This window comes from Alexandromys fortis, unplaced genomic scaffold (genome assembly GCF_014885135.2).
Source record: "Alexandromys fortis isolate MF-2015 unplaced genomic scaffold, M_Fortis_MF-2015_v1.1 scaffold_314, whole genome shotgun sequence".
Classification (NCBI taxonomy): Eukaryota; Metazoa; Chordata; class Mammalia; order Rodentia; family Cricetidae; genus Alexandromys; species Alexandromys fortis.
Genome location: NW_026068248.1, coordinates 137,420 through 159,399, shown reverse-complemented (window position 1 = coordinate 159,399; position 21,980 = coordinate 137,420). Strand labels below are relative to the sequence as shown.

Here is a 21,980-nt window from a genome sequence, read left to right as displayed (position 1 = left end):
CTACAAGTTTGATTGTTATAAATTACTAAACACTGAGCTACATTTCTTAATTATCCTAAACAGTTTGTAATAATAACTTGCAAGGACTAGAACTTCATATCACATTTTTAAATGAGCTGCATAGGTACAATACCTTAAACAAGAGTAAAACACATATATGGTATAACAAAAATAAGCTTAAATTTGTATCAATATACAAAAGTCCATGCCACTATAAAATATTTGAAATGAATAGTTGTCTTTTTATCCTGTATTCCTATATCCCAACTAAACAATGACAAATGTCCATAACCCACTGAATCACCAAAAACCACCTCTTGGGAATGTGGTCATTGCATTCTCTAGACTGCTTCCTGTTGTCTGGAGACAATAACATACCCAGGGGACCCTGAGAAAATTGAGATAATGGTTAAGTCCTAAGAAAACTAGCTATAACATTTGCTATCCAGTCTGTGTAATGGAAAAGTTTAGGGCTTACCTCTAGTCCTGGCTAGAATAGTCTGTGAGGTTGAGCCAACTCAGCTAACAGCCTTGAGGTTGTTCTGAATGCAGAACTCTGAGGAAACAGAAACAGAAGCACTCTGAAGGTTGGATCACCTGGGCCACACATTTTCATTGGTATCTGATCCCCTTTCTATGAAAACACACAAACTTTCAAAAGCAACATTATGTATCTGCACTCCATGATGACTAAGCACTCAAATATACCAACATAGAGGGATCATTCTTATTCAAATGAAACAGCTACAAACTTAAATATTTGTGACATCGTGCAAAAGAGCAAGTGAAAATCAGATCACATTCCAGCACAGACTGGAGTTAAGAATGAAAAACTATGCCTTTACTACCTTCATCCCAGAGAAGCTAGGTAACAAGAAAGACCGTAAGAGATGCATGGATCTCCCTGGAAAGAGCAAATACATGCGATGTTCAGTGTAAACTGGGGGTGGGGATAGAGGGAATGGGATGGAGACATGGGAGCATGAGGGATCAGGATTGTTGAGTTGGGGGCTAGAGACGGGGGGGGGAGAGTAATGAAAGAGATATCTTGATAGAGAGGGGGCAATTATAGGGTTAGGGAGAAACCTGATGTCAGGGAAACTCGCACTAACTGACACAGATGACCCCAGCTAATACTCCTAGAAATGTTGGAGAGGGTGCCTGAACTGGCTTTCTCCTATAATCAGATTAGTGACTACCCTAATTGTCACCAGAGACCCTATATCCAGTAACTGATGGAAGCAGATACAGTGATCCACAGCTAGGCACTGGACTGAGCTCTGGGAGTCAGGTTGAAGAGATGGAAGAGGGATTACATGAACAAAGTGGAGTAAGGATGATGACAGGGAAACCCACAGAGACAGTTGGCCTAAGCTTGTGGGAGCTCAAGGACTCTGGACCAACAACTAGGGAGCCAGCATGGGACAGACCTAGGCCCTGTGTACGTGGGTGACAGTTGTATAGGTCTTTTGTGGGGTCCCTAGCATTGGGACCAGGATCTGTCCCTGGTACATGAGTTGACTCTTTGGAACCTATGCTCTATGGTGGGATGCCTTGCCCAGCCTTGATGTGATGGGGAGGATCTTGGTCCTGCCTCAACTTGATATAACATGCTTTGTTGACTCCCATGGGAAACCTTACCATTCTGAATATAGCCAGAGGAGGAGCAGATGAGTGGGAGGGGGGGTAGAAGAGAGATGGTGGGAGGGAACAGGAGGAGGGAAAGGAGGAGAAACTGGTTGGCAAGTAAAATAAATAAAGTAAATAAATTAATAATACATTTTTAAAAGAAAAAAGAAATTCTATGCCTTGCTATGAAGCTATTTGCAATTTTTATCTGCCGGGAGTATAAGTGACAATTTTCTCTAATATATATTCAAGAATATTTGGGCCACAAAAAAACTGGTCTTGTCGGGCGGTGGTGGCGCAAGCCTTTAATCGCAGCACTCGGGAGGCAGAGGCAGGCGGATCTCTGGGAGGTCGATGCCAGCCTGGTCTACAAGAGCTAGTATTGGGACAGGCACCAAAGCTACAGAGAAACCCTGTCTCAAAAAATCAAAAAAAAAAAAAACTTATCTTGAAGAATTAAAGGAAAAGGCCACAAATTTAAGTGGGTAGGGCATGGTTTGGAAAAGGGAAGAGTTGAGTGGGGTGAATATCATCAAAATACATATAAAACTCTCAGAGAACTAATAAAAAAGAAAGAACTGGAAACTAGGGATATATGAGCATGGGAGCACAGGGAATGGATAAAGGATTAGAGGAAAAACAAAAATATAGCATAATAAAGTCATTATTTTATATTCTCATTAGAAATAAAAATATTGAAAAAAGTAACATTTCCTGGATTCTTTAGATATCTAAGGTACTAGTATAAACTATTATACCACAACTGGAGGAAGATACACGCTTAAAGTATATAGCAATTGCAATCTGCTTTACTAGAGTAGAAACCACTGGGGGCATAAGGTGGTAGGAACATTGAAATGGTAATTTTGGAACATTTATGAGATGAGTGTGTATTAGGATGAGTATGGGAAACTAGGGGGTGTCACAGCTTAGGAAGTCCCCACATTTTTATAAACTTTCTGTCTTAGTTACATTATGTTGTTATGAAGAGACACCCTGACCAAAGCAACTCATAAAAGAAAGTATTTAATTGGGGTCTTGTTTGTAGTTTTGGAGAGTGAGTCCATAACCACCACAGCGGGAGCATGGTGGAGGCACAAGTTGGAGGCACAGAAGACAAGACTGGTCCGGGTAAGAAATTTTAAGACCTCAGATGCTATCTCCAGTGAAATATCTCCTACAAGGCCAGACCCCCACCTAACCCTTTCCCAAACAGTCACCAACTAGGGGCTAAGAATTCAAATATATGAACCTATGGAGGCTATTTTTATTCAAACAACATTTTCCATCTAGCAATCCTACCAGGGTTTCACAAAGAGGTTCCAGAATCCAAAGAAAAATCTGATGACTTTGGAAGAAAGACTAGAAAAGTCACCATTCTGAGATATATCTAGAGCATTCTGCGCAATAAATTTACTTCTCCAGGTTTCTTACAGCCATTAACAATAATTCTGAAACTTTATCCCAGGACTCCTCAAATCTCCTGTGCCCTCTAACCTTCCTGTTTTGCATAAAGGAATACCATTCCAAAGACACAAAGTTTTGTTTTTCATGTTTTGGAGATTTTATTGTTGTTGCTAAGACAGGATTGTAGTCTGTAGCCCAGGTTGATCTCTTATGTAACCTACAGCAGGCTTGAATTTCCAGAAAACCTCCTACCTCCACCTTCAAAGTAGTGGAATTTATAGGTATGATCTACCCATCACACCTGGCTGAAGGGTGAGAATTTTAAGGAAACTGATCAGAAACATTTTCAGGAAAGGAAAGCAATAGTGAACAGAATAGAAAAAAAAACTCTCACTATAAAAAAACCCTATGAAAAAATCATATCTCAGAGGCACAGGTCCATTAAGAATAGATTTAATCCGAAGATTATAAATTACCTCCTGCAAGGATGAGAGGGAACAATAAGGGACTAATAAGAATAAAGTATGTTATACACACACAAATGTCACCATGAAACCCCATTTTTTGCATGATTAAGATGGGCTAAGTAAAATTTTAGCACCCCCCCTTCACACCTTAATAGCACATCAGACTTCAGTATAATATTAATGGATTCCAGCTGAACGAGCTGGAAGATACAGACTATCCTTCACAGAAAAACTGAGCAAAGTACAACATCAACTGGGGAAATAAAAATAAGACCACTAGAAAAAGTAGAAGCTCAGGGCACCTATAATTATGGAAGGAATTAAATACAACCCAATTCCTGTAAGATGAATATGAATTCTCAACTAGATGCTTAGTTACCTTAATTCCTAATACCAAATATATATTGAGTTTTCAACAAAAATTATAAAGTTCTCCAATAGAAAAAGCACAGAAGCACAGACATCAGAACAAGACTTCTATGTACTATTGATTTAGGACTTTTCAGAGAGAAATTTTAAAACAAGTATATTACAGGATTTAATGAAAAAGCAAACAACTTGTAGGAGTAGATGAGTAATATAATCAGAGTGAAGGGAATTCAAATCAAGAATGTTTTAAATGCTCTTTAAAATGAAAAACACTAAAGAGAAAAACGAATGCTATTAATAGGTTCATTAGTGGAATCAACAGAGCTCTGGTACTGATAGGTGATCTTATAGGTAGGTCCAGAAACATTTTCCAAACCTTAGAGCAAGAAGAGAAAGCAATGAAAAGCTAAGAACATCAAGAACTGTGAGAAATATCCGCAGGATAAGTTATATGTAAATGATTACCCAAAAAGATAAATAAGAAAGAATGAAGAAATAATATTGGAAATACTCATAGCAGGTAACTTTCAAAAATCAACGTTAGACACCAAGCCACGAATCTAGGAATCTCAAAATACAGTGAGCAAATCAAGTATTTAAAATATTAAAATAAATATATTGTATTCATATACAGGAAAGCACAGATAATAATATAGTTTTCTAAGAAGCTAGACACAATGCCACTTTGTAAAAGAACACAAGTAGGAATCACAATGGGCTTCTTTTTAATTTTTTTATTGATTTTTATTGAGCTCTACATTTTTCTCTGGTGCCCTCCCTGCCTCTGCCCTCCCTGCCTCAATACTCTCCCAAGGTCCCCATGCTCCCAGTTTACTCAGGAGATCTTCTCTTTTTCTACTTCCCATGTAGATTAGATCTATGTAAGTCTCTCTTAGTGTCTTCATCGTTGTCTAAATTCTCTGGGATTGTGATTTGTAGGCTGGTTTTCTTTGCTTTATGTTCACAAACCACCTATGAAGGAAAATGCTTAAAATATACAGAGCAATCATATCACTCATACGTTGCTAGTGGGAATATATAAAGTCATCTATTAGCTTTGAAAACTGATTGGCTGGCTGCTTATAGATTTTACCACATTATTATCTAGGGCTTACAACTTTACATCTGAGCATTTATTCCAGAGAAATGAAAACACATTATCTGCCCAAAACCTCTATATGTCCTCAATGGTTTTCTGTTGTTATGATAAACATGACCAAAAACATCTTAAAGGAAGAAAGAGTTTATTTCAGTTTACAGATTACAGATCATGATCGAGGAAGCCAGTGCAGAAACTCAAAGCAGGAACCTGGAAGCAGAAACAATGTTTCTTATTGTTTCACCCTAACTTACTCACTTACATTTTTAACACAGCCTGTAGGCTGAGCCTGCTCATTTGTTTCCTGGCTATGCAGACACAAAAAAAAATCACACAGAAACTATATTAATTGTAACTCAGCTTTTTCTATTATCTCAGGCTTCTTATTAACTAACTCTTAAACTTAAATTAATTTATTTCTATTAATCTGTGTATCAGTACGAGGCTGTGGCTTACTGGTAAGGATCTGGCATCTGTCTCTTTTGGCAGCTACATGGTGTCTCCCTGACTCTGCCTACTTTCTCTCTTTATCTCTATTCAGATTTCCCACCTGGCTATATGCTTCCCTGCCATAGACAAAAACATCTTTATTCATTAGCCAATAAAAGCAACACATATACAGAAAGAAATCCCATATCACTTCCCCCTTTCTGTCTAAATAAAAAGGAAGGTTTTAACTTTTTTAATTTTAACATAGTAAAATTACATATACAAAACAGTTATCAAGCAAAACTTATAGTTATATTTAATACATTTACTATTTGGCAAATTAAGAAAAATACTCAATCATTTATCCTATATTTGTGAGTCTAATGTTTTATATCTAATTTATCTTTTATCATAATTAAGGAAAACTATAACTATCTGTCTTCAACTCTTGAAAGACCCCAGAAAGATATAATATGAACTAAGTAAACAGGAACTGCATTATAAGCAACTTCCAAAATTCTAGACTTGACAGAGACATCTTGTAGTCTTGACAGTCACCCAAAGTTCTTCTGTAACATTGCGGCATTTATCTTCAGCCTACAGGCCCATAATATCTGGCAGACTTTTCCATGAAGCAGGAAATTTGAAAGGCTGTTTCACCTGTATTGGCAGTTTGTCAGTCACTTTCTTCTATGTCTTGCATAATGTCTGGCAGACTATTTTATGAAGCAAAAACCCTGAAAGACTTTTTCACCTTCTTTAGGCAAGTTCACTAGTCATTTTTTCTGTGGGTCCTGGATGTCCTGTTCATACAACATACCATCAAGGAGTCCAGGAAACAGCAATTTCTTGCCCAAGTGGCTAGCCTTGTCTCATTGAAGGCAAATTCCATAATGAGTTTCTTCAAAGCCCATCAACCTCTCTGAAATAATTGGGACTGCCAGAAGCAAACATGTCTCACTGTCAAGAAAAGTCTAAGGTCTTAAAATATTTTAAATGCCATATTCTGTAGGTCTTTGAAGTGTTGAAGATTATCTAACTGAAATATATCTCTGTATATCTAAAAAATATAACATGACTACAAGTTTGACTATTATAATTGACTATCTTTTAATCTATAAATTTTAATTATATATTACATTTTAAATGAACTGTAAAAACACAATAACTTAAACAAAAGCAAAAATACACATACACAGTGAAAAAAAATTGACCTTAAATTTGTCTCTATATCATACCCTCACCTCCACATTTTTCAGAAAGAGCGTTAGTGTGACCATTAACCACTTATAATCAACACCCTTTAAATAAAAACAAACATTCATAAACAATCATCTTGGGAATTTGGTAGTAGTTTTCTCCAAACTGCTTCTTGCTGTTTGTTGAACAAAGTATTTATAGGATTCACAGAGACCTTTCAGGGGATCTTGTTCCATCAAACCACATTAGCTTAGAAGGAATCCACAGGTTCTCATCTTCGGTGGAAACAAAAGCAGAACCTCTTTTCCAAAGTAACATATCTTTAGACTCAAATTTTGAAGTTAAGACATCTTTAAAATAAATGTTTATTTTCCTTAGCAGCTCCCAGAGTCAAATGTCTCTCTGACATCAAAAATTGAAAAAAATATAATAACATGCATGATCCAGACTCTCTGTTTATATTCCATCTTTATGTGACGTAATTTTTACTCAATTATTTTTTAATATTTATTTTATTATCTTTACTCCTTTAATCTATGACTGTACTCTTTCTTCTCTCTCTCTCTCTCTCTCTCTCTCTCTCTCTCTCTCTCTCTCTCTCTCAAACCCATATACATTTATCCAATACTGTGACCTATTCCAAGGTCTTTTTCATCTGAATCTTTCTTATTGTGGATCTGTAATCCTTTTCTGACCAGGAGAGTCCCTTTTTTTCCTTTTTTGACATGCTAAGTAGGCATGGTTAAGAACAATGCTGTGGCTTTTCCTGTTACCTCTGCACAGTCCAACATGGTAGAGGTATGTTCAAAACCTTCGCAAGCCATGTTCATCAACCCAGCCTGAAAGATATAGTGGGTCTATGTTGCCATAAAGCAATTTGTAGCACTCTGCTTACAAGCCTCATTTCAGTGCTCTGTAGCCAAACCTCTCAAAAGAGCCAGAGTCCTTCATGATGCCAGCATGAACCAGAAAGCTGGCTCTTAAAGAAACTGTACATTTTTTGCTGCTAATGATCAGTCAGAAAGCCTGCTCTTAAAGGAGCCACACCTCTGCTTGCCTCTAGCAAACAGAGCCCACCCAAGAAAATGCTGCTACCAAGATGTTGTGTTTAATTCTGTTTTTTTTTTTGGGGGGTCTATAAATCCTTCCCAAGCTCTCTCAGGTTTTATGTGGGTGTAGTTGTCCCACAGTGGTGCCATATTTTAACCAGAGGCTCTGCTTTAGTTACCAGGCTGCCCAGACCTGAATAATTTCATAGAAACTATATTAATTAAAACACTGTTTGGCCAATGACTTAGGCATATTCCTAGCTACCTCTTACATCTTAAATTAACCCATTTCTATTATTCTGCATTTTGCCATGAGGCTGTGGCTTACCAGTAAGGCATCTGTCTCCTTTGGCAGCTACCTGGTTTCTCCCTGACTCTGCCTTCTTTCCTCCTCTATCTCTCCTTGGAATTCCTGCCTTTCTATATTCTTCCCTCCCATAGACCAAAGCAGCTTCTTTATTAACCAATGGTAATAAAATATAATTCAGCATCTAGAGGAGAACCCCATATCAACTTCTAAATCCATTGCCACAAGATCCTGTTTAGGTAGGAAATAAGTAAAGAGGGGACACTGGGCCCCTGTGCTCCTCATTCCATACCAAGAGCAAATGTTGGGGGACTCAAATATTGTTGGAAGACTTGAGTCTCAGAGGGATTGGAGCTCAGCTCATTAGAGATACATCCATACCTAGAAGTTTCAAGTGACTGGGTATGGTTCGAGCACTGAAATCTATAAAGTGGAGAAGTCAGGGTATATGAGTAGTGTCTATTATGCCACTCAGGTTGAGCACAAAATTTGGATATCAAGGAAGTCTGTGTGCTGGTCTTTACAATAAGGTTTATAAAAATGTCTGTGTTTATGACAATGCAGCTACAGTTCCTCAGTTAGTAGTCTGACAGGGAAGAACATAAGAAACCCTCATTTTAGGGAATTCAGAAAGTGAAGGGATTGTATCAAAATGATTTGCTTTTTTTTAATTATCTGGATTTTTTTATTGTTTGGTAGGTTTTTTTTTTTTATTTGAGTAAGCAATAACGCAAGTAAAAACTTTGTGAGTCATATCTTTACACCCACCAAGCTGTGGAATTGAATCTTCTCCCCAGACTTCTGGCCTTGAATAAGACAGCCTTGGTTGGGATAAATTAGTGTTAATATCTGTGGTACCTGGATACAAATGTTGGAGATAGCATTATTTTTGTTGAGCAGCTTTTTCTATGTGGAGAGCAAAGACATATTTGGGGAAAAAAGAACCTGAAGCTTACTTACTGAAATTGAGAACCCCCCCATATGCCTGGGCCAATAGAATCTAGTATTTTACCAACCCAGTTTGGAAGGTGGGCTACATTTATACCTATATATTTGGGCAGGTTATTTAACCTCTCTCTGTATCAATTTTAGGACTATGGCAATAACGTGTATCACCTGGAATTAGTGTGACTGTTAAGTTAAATAAATGCATGTAAAACGTGTAATGATACCAGATACTTTGGAATAATTCCACATGTATTAACTATCATTATAATTATTACAAAGTTTATTATTATAGTAAAAACTCTTGTTATGTGACTGTTGTCTATAAACCTCTATTAAAAGAAATAAATAACACTACATAAACCCAACAGATTGTGTGTGTGTGTGTGCATGTGTGTGTGTGTGTGTGTGTGCGTAACAATAATACTTAAAGAGACCCTGGTTTTCAGAAGGAATTAATTGGATTTAGAAGTAATTGGGGAAAGGAGAAAGAGGGGGGAATGATGTAAATACAATACCCATATAGGAAATTCTCAAAAAATAAATTAAATAAATAAGTAATACTCACTATTCCACTTTGAACACAGATATTTCTTAGTGTGTCCTGATGCTATAAGCTTTCAAGAATGATTAGTGGTCCCCATAAATCAAACAATAGTTTGACATTATTCTTTTGCTTGTACATTATATGTTTCCAACTGCTTCTAGGTTTTCATTTGTCAAAAATTCAAGGAGAGTGTCTCAGTTGAAGAAATCTACCAAAAAAAAAAAAAGAAATCTACCATTTTCCCATTTAAGCTTCCTGCATCCGAATTATAAATCCTCTCATTAGTTTATTCTTTTTTCTTACTTTTCTTTTCTTTAATTATTTATCTTATTTTAACTCTTAAATTCTCTTTATCAGATCAATTAACTTTTTTCATTTTACTTCTCATTATTTCCCTTCATCCAAGCCTATTATTTTATACCTTTATTGACCTTTGTCCTCTGATTTCCCCCTATGATTACATTGTTACATCCCTATATTTCAAACCATAACATTTTCCCAGTTATTCTATACAACCCAACCTCTTTTTCCTATATCAGTGGTTCTCAGCCTTCCTAATGCTGCAACCCTTTAAGACAATTCCTCATGTTGTGATTACCCTCAACCATAAAATTGTCTTGTTGCTACTTTACAACTGTAATTTTGCTACTGTTGTGAATCATAATGTAAATATCTGATATATAGGATATATGATATGTGACCCTCTAATGAGTTGTGATCCATAGATTGAGAACCCCTCCTTTATATTATACCTTTATATCTTTCCAAAATCACTCTCCATTTGTTATTCATCATCTCATGTTTTTATTTGTTATCTATCCTCTTTAACTTATATCATGCATTATTTTTTTCTCACACCCTTTACTTCATATCATCTGTTCTTTATTCTCCTACCATTTCACTTTATCATACATCATCCTCTCCTCTTTATTGCCTACCACTCCTTCCCTTAATTTATGTCATATTTTACTCTTAACTCCCTAGTACCCTTCTTTCTTATCCCTTGACATTCCCTCTACTTTATTGTCCATCACCCCTCCTCCTAACCCCACATCATCCCTTCCTCCTTATCTACCATCTTCTCTCCCCTATATCCCATACTAACTCTCCTCTTTATTCACAATCATCTCCCTCTTTTTCTCACATTATACCTTCATATTTACACTTCTTCCTCTTATCCCATGTCATCTGTTCCTCTTTTTCTCCATTATTTTCCCCTTTATTTCATTTAATCTTCTCTTCTTTAGTCTTCATTATGCTTCCTCCTTCACTTGTGTCATCTCTTCTTTATTGCATCATTCTTCCTCATTATCCCACATCATACCCTCCTCTTTATTCCTCATCACCCCCTTTTGCCATGCCACCACTTAATCTGTATGCACAATAACCCCTCCCCCTTATCCTATGTTACCCTCTCTTCTTTTTCCCATCTTCCTTTTCTTATGCCATCACCCCCTCTTCCTTATTCCTGATCACCCCATTGCCCCATGTCAACCCATCATATTTTCCGTCACCTCTCCTTCTTACTCTATATCATCCTGCCTTCTTTACCCACTGTCATGCCTCCCCATTATCCCATACCGTCTCCCTTCTGTTCCCCACTACCCTTCCACCTTATCCTATATCATTCCCTTCTCTTCATACACTATTATCTATTCCCTTCATCCCATGCTGTACCCTCCATATGCCCCCTTAACCCATTTCATCCCTTCTTCTTTATCAACCATCTTTTCCTTTAAGCCCATGCTATAGTCTCATCTTTATCTACAATCAACCCTCCCCATTATCCTTCATCCCCTCCCCTTTGTTGCCCGCCTTCCTTCCATTTTATTCCCCATCATCCTTCCCTTTTATGTCCCTCGTTCTTATTCCTGATCAGCCCCTTATCCCATGTCATTCCATCTTCTTTATTTTTTATCTTCTTTCCTCCTTACCTATATCATACCCTCTTCCTTATCCACTGTCATCTATCCCCTTTATACCATGTCATCCCTTTCTTTTTATCTACAATCATCCCTTCCCCTTATACCATGTCATCCCCTCCTATATTCCATGGCATCCCCTCTTCTTTATTCTTCACCACCTCTGAGTCTTTATCCCATATCATGACTTCTTCTTTATTAACCATTCTCTCTCCTCTTTATTTCATAGCATCTCCTCTTTATTCCCCATCACCCATCTCCTTTAGCCCATATCATTCCTCCTCTTCATCCAACATCATCTTTCCCTTTATTTTATGTCATACCCTGTTTATTCCCCATCATTCTCTTTATCCCATGTCATCTTGTCTTCTTTATTTCCTATCCCCTCTTCTCCTTCTCATATCATTCACTTCTCCTTTTTATTCCATATCCTCTCTCCTTTTTATATTGTCATCTTCTTGTTTTCTTTTCATATCAACCCCTCCCCTTTATTGTTCTTCTTTATCTTATTTTTCCCTTTAAATCACCACTTAGAGCTTCCCAACTCACCCTCAAAATTCTAAGAGAAAAAAACACACTGTACACCATGAATATGCTGCTGACACAATACAGATGTTTATTAATGATGAAATGCCAGAGAAGTTTTAACAATCACAAATCTTCGAGTTCTGTGGTTGTTATCCATTGTATGATCAGTTTCTATCCCTCAATACAAGACATTCTTCATTCTAAGGATCTTAACAGTTGTTACCCATAAATATCATGTATAATTTGGATATCATACATAACCCTTATCTGAGTTTTACCAGAGCAAGTCCCCAAATTTGTACCGTCCTACATAAAGGAAATATGGAGACGATAGGTAAGAAAGTTTGTAATCAGGTTGCATTGACTACTTGGAACTATATATCTGTGCCTAACTAGTTATTTTACTGACAACAAGGGTGTGAACACTCGCTGTCTTTAAAGCATGTTCAGGACTAAAATCTCTTTTTTTCCCTCTAACTTTTGACCCCAGAAAAGCTACTTAGGTTTACACTTGAGATTTCCCTGTTGGCATGTCATGAGCAACACTGCACAGAATTTTGGGAGTGGCTGTTTGACGAGCCATTGGTCTAAATAATTTGAGGGGTAAAATCCTGAGGCAGTGGAATTGCTGCAGGGACACGGGTATGTGTGAGTTGGTGTGACACAGTTTAGCATTAATTGTTTTTCAGCTGTCTGTAGGCTGACCTAACGCTCTAACACACCTCTTGAGGGCCTTTCCAGTGAGCTCTGGGAAAGAGAATAGGAAAGTCAGGAAAAGCATGCAATCCCCTGGGGGTGGGGGTAGGGAAAGCACCTCGAGATTTGTGAGCTTCTCTGGGAAAGATGTTTATCACAAATGTAACATCAATTAAAGGAGGGGGCTGTAGTGAGAGAAAGCCTGGATCAGGGGTAAAAGAGAAGTAAGGTAGCACCAGGGAGCCTGGGCATGATGCAGAACTATCTCTGCTTTTACCAGCTGAAGATACCAAGCATCCCCAGGAATGGGGCTGGCAGTGTATTTGGAATTCCCATCCTGACCCGAGCATCAGGTGGAACTCCTTCTTACCCTCAAGTCTTTGTCTTCAAGACTCCTGAATGTTTCCTGTGGCATTCCAGGTCTACCCCCTCCCCTTTCCCCTGTCCAGCACCTTAAGGGAGGGAAAAGATCTAAGGAGAGAAGCCTTTGCCAGATTTGCCCCCCTTCTCCTGGGGGTTACCCTCTTCTTCCTCATTGTCATAGGAGCTGGCAGTGTTGGGAGGCACAATGGGCCCCTCAGAGGAACCTGGAAAATAGTAGAAATGTTAACTTCTTATGTTTCTGGACTTTATACTTTGCACACAACCTAACACACCAACCCCTAGTTTTGAATTTCAAATACGATAGAAGGCCAAAAGGCAGAGCAAGTAAATTTACTCCCATTTAACATGTTCATCATTACTTGGGGCATTTATATTATCTGGGACTTCATTACTGTATGGGGTTTCATCATTACCTGGGATTTCATCAGCGTCTGATTTGTCATCTTCCTTGTTTGGAACTACATCAAGATAGGGAACCTCTGCAATGTCCAGCAGTTCATTATAATAATAATATTGTCCTTCGTCAAAGTCATAGTTCAGGTAGTCTCCAGAGTTCAAGTTATCATCCACATCTGGGGTTTCTTCAGGACCTGGAACCACATCAAACCAAGGTAATTCTTCAAAGTTTGGGATCTCAATGAGTTCTGGGATTTCATCAAGTTCTAGAATATCCTCATTGGGAGGTAGGCCATCAAAATTTAAGATGTCATCATCATTCTTACCAGCACCCTCCTCATCCTCACCATCACCTTATTCATCAAGCTCTCATATGCCCTCAAGATGTGGACCATGAATATCTAGGTAATGTGAGATTTCAAGACCTTGAACTTTCCCCTAAACTATTCCCTCCCTGAAATATTCAAATACTAACTCTTCATTTACAGACATATTATTCTCAGAGGATTCATTTTCCTTCCTCAAAGGGCTCATCTTCAGCAAGGACCTGGTCATCTGGAAGGGCCTAGCCTTCTGCAAGGGACTGACCTTTGGGAAGGGCATGACTTTTAGAAGAGATCTGATCTCTAAAAGGAAACTGACCAGCAAAGGACGGGAGCTGGGCAAGGACAGCAGCCATGGCTTCAGTAACGTTTTCCACTGGATCAGAAAGCATAGCATCCTCTTCCATCTTTATGCGAGCGCTCCTAAATGGGAAGAAATTTGAAAAAGTTAGTATGTTTGCCCCAAAGTTGATTAAAACCAAGATGGCATGGCTCTGTAGGTCCTATAGGCTAAACATAAACAACCCAGAAGTTAAAACCACACTCACTGGATCTTCCTCAGTTTCCGGCGTCTGATAAAATCCAGTGCTTCAGGGCTGAACTTCCACACACGCTTAGCAACCTGCTTCTGAATATGGGGGGGCACCTGGAGGTAAAAATAGTAACCTTAACTGTATATTCCTTCTCATTTTTACTCATCTTTATTAGGTGTTTGGGACTGAAGGCAATGTGATAAGCAGATATGGAAGGAATTTATAGAATAGAGGACTTGGTTATACATATAGAACTCTCCCTTATCCTCTGAACAGAAGAGGAATGTGTAGAATAAGTATATTGTAAAACTCTGCTTACCTGGAAGAGGACATCCCAGTTATCAATCATGGCACGGACCACATTGGCAGATGCAACATAGTGATCAATCCCCAGCTTTATCTTCCTGGATTCCCTCTTGGCCACCTTCCCCTTCTTCAGGAGAGCAGTTCCAAACACCAAGGCCAAGTTGTTGGAAGTCATTCGGTTACCTGGAACCTAGGTAAGGAAGTGTGATCAACCTTGAGGTAGCACTAGAAGCTTCCCAGATAATGTATTTTTTTATTGTTGGTTTTCTCTCTTAACCCACTTTACAACCAATTATTTCACTATGCTTTCCAACAAATGTTTACCATCTGTCCATCAGGGCCAATGGAGTCTTCGCAGTGCTCAGTGATTTTGTGCAGTGTCTCCAGTAGACGTTCAAGGGTATCGCTGTGGCAGGGCGGCATCAAGTAGACCAGCAGTTGCAGGGCAGAAACCTGATCCTCAGGCTTCAGAGCTACAGGAAAGAAAATGAGGGTGGCTCAGAGAGCTAGTCTTGGCAGCAGCCTGATATCAAAGGTGACACATTTCTGCCTCATGGTTGCTGGTGATTGTGGAGGCAGTACCCAGGAAACATGTTTTTGCTTCCTTCCAAGACATCTGACTGAGATCAGGGCCTCTGAAAATAAGTGCCCTTCTCAACCTCAAAGTCAAAGTCAAATCTCTATAGAGTCTGGTTCTTCTTTGCCCTGAGAGGGGACAATTAGCAACTTCCAGAAGCTTAAGAGAAATTTCCAAGCAATAGATTCATAAGGGAACAGCAAGAGATACAGAAAGAAACCTTGAGAGGGTTTTTATTAACTTTTATTTTCATTAACAAATAATGAATTCGTATTCTGGAGAGGTATGTATATTCTGATGTTCATTCTACCCTAGATTCATGAAGCTCCTATAGATTGAGTTCTCTCATTATGCTCCCTAGATTTGTGTATTGCTTCTTTTACTTGCACCACCAATGGAGGGGGGGGGGCAGAAGACTCACTTGCAGTCAGGAGGAAGGACATGTACAGATCATCAGGCAGCAGGGAGTCCTTCATTTCAATGAAAAAATCCTTGAGGAGTGCGGCCACATCATGAACATTCACGCTGTCATTCAGCTCAATATCAATACCACCGTCAAATAAATCTCGGAGCTAAAAAGAGAAAAGAATATGTAAAAAGTCTGCCTTTCCCACCATAGTCTTGGTCTTGAACAGTTATTCAAGAAGTGAAAGGCTAGCTGGCAATGTCATGTATCTAGGAGTCTCTGTGAGTTCAAGGCCAGCCTGGTCTACAAGAGCTAGTTCCAGGACATGAACCAAAAGCTACGGAGAAACCCTGTCTCGAAAGATCAGAAGAAGAAGAAGAAGAAGAAGAAGAAGAAGAAGAAGAAGAAGAAGAAGAAGAAGAAGAAGAAGAAGAAGAAGAAGAAGAAGAAGAAGAAGAAGAAGATCTTACTCCCCCCATTAATCATGCTACTACCCTATGTCTATGAGAGAGCCCTTATTCCTCTCTTCCTTTTCTTACCTAAAGAACAAACAGGCAAATTCAGTCAGTTTACCTGAAGCACTTTCTGGAAGGAGTACTCAATGGTGAAAATCCCCACGGAGCTTAACCCTGAAAGAAGAGATCAGAGTTCTAAGCATCTATGACCCCTGTTTTCCAATTGCTTCCCTTTTTCTCCTTTAGCAGTTGCATCCCAACTTTCAGTGACATCAGGGGAAATCTATTCAAGCCTCCATTTTCTTGCTTCTCTCTCTCCCTTTCTAGAACATTCTTCCCTTTCCCTTTAGTTGTAGCCTTCCTTGATTTAACTGTAATATGGCTTCCTTACCATGTTCCTCGATGAACTTGCAGCAAGTCTCAACAACCTGGGGGACTTGTGGAACAATTGGGTTGAGGCTCATCTTCCTTTTGGATCCCAGAAGGCGCTGCCCCATAGGAAATGAAAGATGGGAGAGCTGTAGTTTCCGCATCAGCAGGGCCCCACCCTCCAGTTCAGCCAGGCTATCAGCAGACACTGCACCCTGTGGGAAAATCCAGATTATCTTTAAATGGAGGAGAAGGGGCATTCGTTGAAACCTTCCTGAGTGCTGCCTGACATTCAGAATCTGATAATCTCTCTGTGGTTTAAGACGAGCCCACCCCTTCTATTTCTGTTCAGTCTCCACACCATAAGGATACCATAAGGACACAAGCTTTGACTCCCCTCCACAAAGGTCCCCTTGCCTGAAATCTCTAAGACTGAACTCACTCGACGACCACGGCGAGTGAACTCTGTAGGCAGGATGGACTCATTCCTCCTGTGACCTAAAAAGCGCCGCATGCGTCCAAACATCCTTTGCACCGCGTTTCCCCGATGGCCGGAACCTGTGGCATTTTCAGCCTCCATTGCCGCCGTCAGTTCAAGGTGCTTGCGGCGGGTAATTTCATTGACCAGCGCCTCCTCCAGGCGGACGCCAAAGGTCTTGAGAGACTTGGCTGGGAAAGAATGAGAAACGTCAAAGACCCGCAGCATTTGTATTAGGTGGGCTACATGGGCTTATGGTACTTCCTAGCACTCATCAATAATCAACCCCTCCCCCGAGACCCACAGCGCCCCCCCCTGGGAAGCAAGACCCTGAAATAGTTAAAGATGACTCAACATTACTCAGCTACCCCGACGTAGCTGAAGGTCTCTTCCCTGCCTATATTTGCCAGTGTTTGACCACCTTGAAGCAATGAGGGAGATCTATCTGGGGTACATCCACAGGGAAGCTAAGGCAGGAGCTAGCAGTTATTCCTCCATTTTCTGATGCAACCCTGGGGGGGGGCGGGGTTTCTGGGACGAAGAGGAAGAGTCTTCAGAAGCAATAAGCATCAGCAAGAATACAGTATGCAGGGACACACAACCAGGGGGGATTTTGTCTTTTATTTATTTCCCAAGGAAAAGAAAAAAGCCCCCTCACCCCTCTGCTGTCGTCTCAGAATCAGAAGCCACTTCCCCAGGGTGTTTCGACGGTCGGTGGGTAGAGCTATGAAAAGGAAAAAAAATAAAGACATATACATTCATATAGGAAGTGATAAGTAACTAAAACATCGCAATGAATTGATCTGCAGGGTGGGGAGGTGGAGTGGGAAGCTGTCCAGCCCAAGAAAAGTGTTTTTGCTTTCCCCCAGCCTCTGTTTCCCCTCTTGACAACAAGATTTGTCCTACCTAGCACATGTAAGATTGCAAAAATTTAACCTAACCAGTTTAATGAGCTGGATGCATCGTATTATGAACTAATAATTTCTCAGCACAACACTTAAAACGTAAATTCAAAAGCTCAGAGGCGCTCAGATCATGCAACAGGCGAGGGGAGGGGCTCTGCCTGCAGCGCCACCATGGGTGAGGGTCGCCAAGTTACTGCGGAAGCGCTCACGCGCAGATTTGCCGTCGGCTCCTTGTGCTGCGGGGAGAGAATCCGCGATACCTGGCTGTTTCTCTGCTCCAAACCCCCGCAGTGATGACTACCAGCAGGGTCTCCTTGCCTTTTTGCTTCACCCAGTTCAAGCTGCGCCAGAGGTGCGCGCCTGGCTAACATGACTTCCACCCCTGCACTTCCCAGTCTTAAGGGAGAGCCCCTCGAGCATCGCGAACATCTCCCACATCTCCCACCTCCCCTATAGCCTGCAGTCAAATCTGTGCGCACCACAGAGATTTCCCGAGCCCTGGGATCCGGTCCTGTGCCTGGTCCCCTGACTTCCCCGCAGCCAGCAGAGCTGGGTTGCGCTCCGAGCGCACCGCTGCCAATTTCAAGCCCGCGGCGCCTTCCAGCTCTTTACCGGGGTTGGCGCGTCTCTCTCTGCCTCTTTCCCACTGTCTCTATCTCTCCCCACCGAGCAGTATCTTCCCGTCCCAGTCCTCTTTTAAAGTGTCCCCTTTGAGCCTAGGTCCCTCTTTGCCCGATTTTCCCACTACACCTGGTGAGCCCAGTGTCTGCACCTGTCCTCGGTCTTACCGGGCGTACCGTCCCCTCAAAACCCCAGGCTTCGACTACTCAACTAATCTTTGGAGTCTCTTCTAAAATTCTACAGATAGTTTTGAACTCCCTTTTCCTCCGTTCCCGGGGGGCCAGGGACCCCGTTATGAGACGCCCCCACCCTCCAGGACCTCCTATCTACCCCATCCCGCCCGGGGGTCTACTCGCCGGAAAGCGAGGACGCCACACTCCGGGTATAGCTTACCCCTGTCCGGCTTGAATTCAGAGAGGAAATGTCTGGCCACGAGTTCGTGGTAAGCAGTCTCTTGCAGCTTCAGGCGCTCCAGCTCGGAGAGGCTGTGTATGGATACCACGTCCATCCTGTCGTCCGGGTTCTGTCCTGGGTCTCCTCCCAAGACGCTCACTAAATAAATGAAGGCAGACAACAACAGCAAAAGAAGAATGATTTTGGGGCAGTGTGCCCTTGCTGCCTTCAGAAAAGGGATGCAGCCACCCATTCTGGAATGAGATGGAAACCAAGACTGTATCATCCAACTGTCACTGGACCTACTGAAGGGAACTGTGGGGGAGAGGTAAAGAGGGAGGGAAAACTGGGAGGTGGCTTCACTCTCAAGCTGGGCTGTCTCTACTAGCTTATTCAAGAGGAGTAGGAGAAGCAAACGCAACTGGAAAAAAAAAACAGCTCTGAACTGATAGGCAGTTCAGAAAAGAGGAAAAAAACTAACAAAAATAAAAAAACAGGTTTTTAAAAACCAAGTAATCTTGTATTTTTTTTTCAAAGCACTTTGATACAACAATAAAACATAATATTTTCTATTAACTAATTAGAGCACTGATAATTTTTCTTTTCATGATGATGCCCTAAAGCTGTCTGGGTTAGATAGAGAGGAGGCATCTACCCAAGCTGGGAGCATTTTAAGTTTAAATAACTCTTTCAGAAGACAAACTGGACACATGGATCTGAAGCCAAAATTTGTCCCCAGACCTTTTGACCTAGTAATTTCCCTTCGAGGAATCTATTCTAATGAAATCTTGCTACAGACAGGAAACATCATATATAAATGAACCATCCAATAAAAAAAAAACTAGCCCAGTAATGAGGTTAGTTATATAGATTATGTAATAAATAGCATGGAAAATGATGCAACCATATATTGATGCTTATAAAGAGATTTTCAACAACAAATACAAAATGCAGAAGTTATGATCACCTCTATGTAAAGAAAAACATGCACAAAACACTAAAAATATTCCCTTAAATTCTAACAAATAGTCTTTAGTGGCAGTATTTTGTTTGCTTTTACTTTTTCTCTGATTTAATAAATCTGATTTAATAAATCTGATTGTGTTGCATTCCCTGGGGGAGGGGAATCAACTTTTATGAAAATAAACTTCATCTCTAGATCACCTCTAGTGAGACTCTAAACAGAATTAGTGATCACAGTAAAGTTTGTCTTAATGTAATGACAAAAGTGTTTTTAGATGTCCTTCCTCCATGGCTCTAACTGATGCTGTGCTCAGGCTTCACACCCCTCAGTGGAGCCCTCCCTGGACCCTACATAGCATCTTTTCTCACATCCTCTGTTACTCATTTTTTCTTTCAGTCATTTATTAAAAGAAAAAAAACAAATCTGTATTTGCTGCCCACTGTGATACTGCTCCTTTCATAAAAGACTGTACAGTGCAGTGAAAGCCATAGACAGGCTAGCAACAGTTTATAAAACCTTTTGATACGGCAGCTGGCAAAGGTATAAACAAAGAACTGTGAGAACAGAAAGGAGAAAATACCTAAGTCTGCCTGGAGACAGGGTCAAGGGGAGGGGGAAGAAGACAGAGGAGAGAGACAGAGACAGAGACAGAGACAGAGACAGAGACAGAAAGATAACAGTTTGTGCAAAGACAAAGAGATGAAAGAAAGATTGATATCTATCTAAAGCAATATACAGAAGCTGGAAGAAGATAAATCATGAAAGGCCCTATAATGCCATGTTAAAAAGGTGGACTTTTTTTTCTCCAGGTAATAGGGTACCACTACAGGGTTTTAAGCAGGAAGTGACAGAGTCATAGCTGTAAATGAAAAATCACAAAGAACCATGAAAACTCTAGTTTGAGTAGAAAGCCTGAAGCAAGTAAATCAGCTAAGGGGCAAAGGATTGGTTACATATATCAGATATCCTGCATGGAAATGACAAGATTTAGGGCAAAATTAATTTGAATGGAAAGGGAAAATTTAAGATACCTTCCACATTTATGGTTTCTGTGGATGCGTTTAAGGCTAGTTTCAGTTAGAGAAAGTAATTTGGGACATGGGGAACTAAGCCTTTTGACCAAAGAAAGTAACCTCATACCAATTTTCTAAGCTTTCTTCTCATCTGAGGGTTTACAAATATGTTCTATATATTATCCTGAGGGCAGCTTAAAATTCAAAGATCAGATTACGTGATTTTTGACAAAGAAGAGTATTTATCATGCAGTAGTCTAAATAAATGAGCTATAGAATCTATGAAGAAAACATACTTCTTGAGTTTTATCAACAAAATTCTCTTTTACTCACTTACCTTAATAGCAAGCCATAGATACCAGAAACGCTGCTGGATAACTGAGACCCAGCCTGAGAAAGAATGAAGGCTGGTTTCTTGGCGTTGAGATGAAGCCAAGATGAAAGCCCACAGATTCTAAAGCTCGTTCAACTGCAAAGCACATACCCTGAACCCAAGGTATGAACCTAAACTCGACCACCAAAAAACAGTCAAATGTGACCATTTAAGCCAAAGGCACATGCATTTAAGTGCAATTCAGACTGAACTTCTAGGAAGCCCCACCAACAATAACAAACCTAAACACTATCAAATGAGGGTCTCATCTTGTCACACAGTCTAACTTTGGTTTCAAATTTCTAATCTCCCAGTCCCCCCCCCCCTTATTCCAGTCCAAACATCTTTGTACCTCTCTTGGAGTTGCAGCTATTTCTTCCTGATGCTTACCAGAGCTGTTCACGCAAAGAGCAGAGCTGGTTCTTTCCCCAAAAATACAAGATGAAAATAAATCCCTCCCCTCCTCAAAAAAAAAGTGAAAACAAAACAGTGAAGCCTCAAATCATCATCAGCCAGAAAAGGAGAGGGAGAGAGAGAGAGAGAGAGAGAGAGAGAGAGAGAGAGAGAGAGCCTTGTAGAGATGAGTCAGCCTAGATGCTTACAATTCCAAAGGAAATCAAAGGCCTTACAATAAACCGTTTGTCATTGCCTCTCTGCTTGAGCATACAGGGCTGAACTTAACAACAGTCATAGTCTGCCGTATTGCCAACCAAATTGACTCCATCTTATGTACCTTCAACCCTCTCAGATTCTAAGTAGGCCCAGAGACTGTAGCAGAGCTAGCAAGACCAGAATGCCCCCAAAAGAAGCAAAGAGGAAACACAGGAAGGGATAAACAGGCTTTAGCACTAAGGAACAGGCACGAAAACAAGGGTTTGTTTTTTTTTTTT

General features: G+C 40.3%; 1 protein-coding gene across 3 annotated transcripts in view; it reads right to left on the bottom strand.

Moving 5' to 3' along the window:
- Positions 1-11,991: 11,991 nt before the first annotated feature.
- Positions 11,992-21,980, bottom strand: part of Arhgap36 (Rho GTPase activating protein 36) — a 29,276-nt gene continuing 19,287 nt past the window's right edge. The window contains exons 2-13 of one of the 3 annotated variants that reach the window (XM_050131307.1): positions 18,741-18,899; positions 17,480-17,545; positions 16,786-17,012; positions 16,366-16,558; positions 16,093-16,148; positions 15,535-15,685; positions 14,861-15,009; positions 14,550-14,726; positions 14,246-14,343; positions 14,017-14,120; positions 13,392-13,568; positions 11,992-13,181 (exon numbers count right to left, since the gene is read on the bottom strand). In XM_050131307.1, the coding sequence (XP_049987264.1) occupies positions 13,066-13,181; positions 13,392-13,568; positions 14,017-14,120; positions 14,246-14,343; positions 14,550-14,726; positions 14,861-15,009; positions 15,535-15,685; positions 16,093-16,148; positions 16,366-16,558; positions 16,786-17,012; positions 17,480-17,545; positions 18,741-18,899 (1,673 nt within the window). In that variant the 3' untranslated portion in view covers positions 11,992-13,065. Of the gene's footprint in view, positions 13,182-13,391; positions 13,569-14,016; positions 14,121-14,245; positions 14,344-14,549; positions 14,727-14,860; positions 15,010-15,534; positions 15,686-16,092; positions 16,149-16,365; positions 16,559-16,785; positions 17,013-17,479; positions 17,546-18,740; positions 18,994-21,980 lie in introns of those variants that run through there. The other 2 variants (XM_050131309.1, XM_050131308.1) reach the window with 2 other exon arrangements.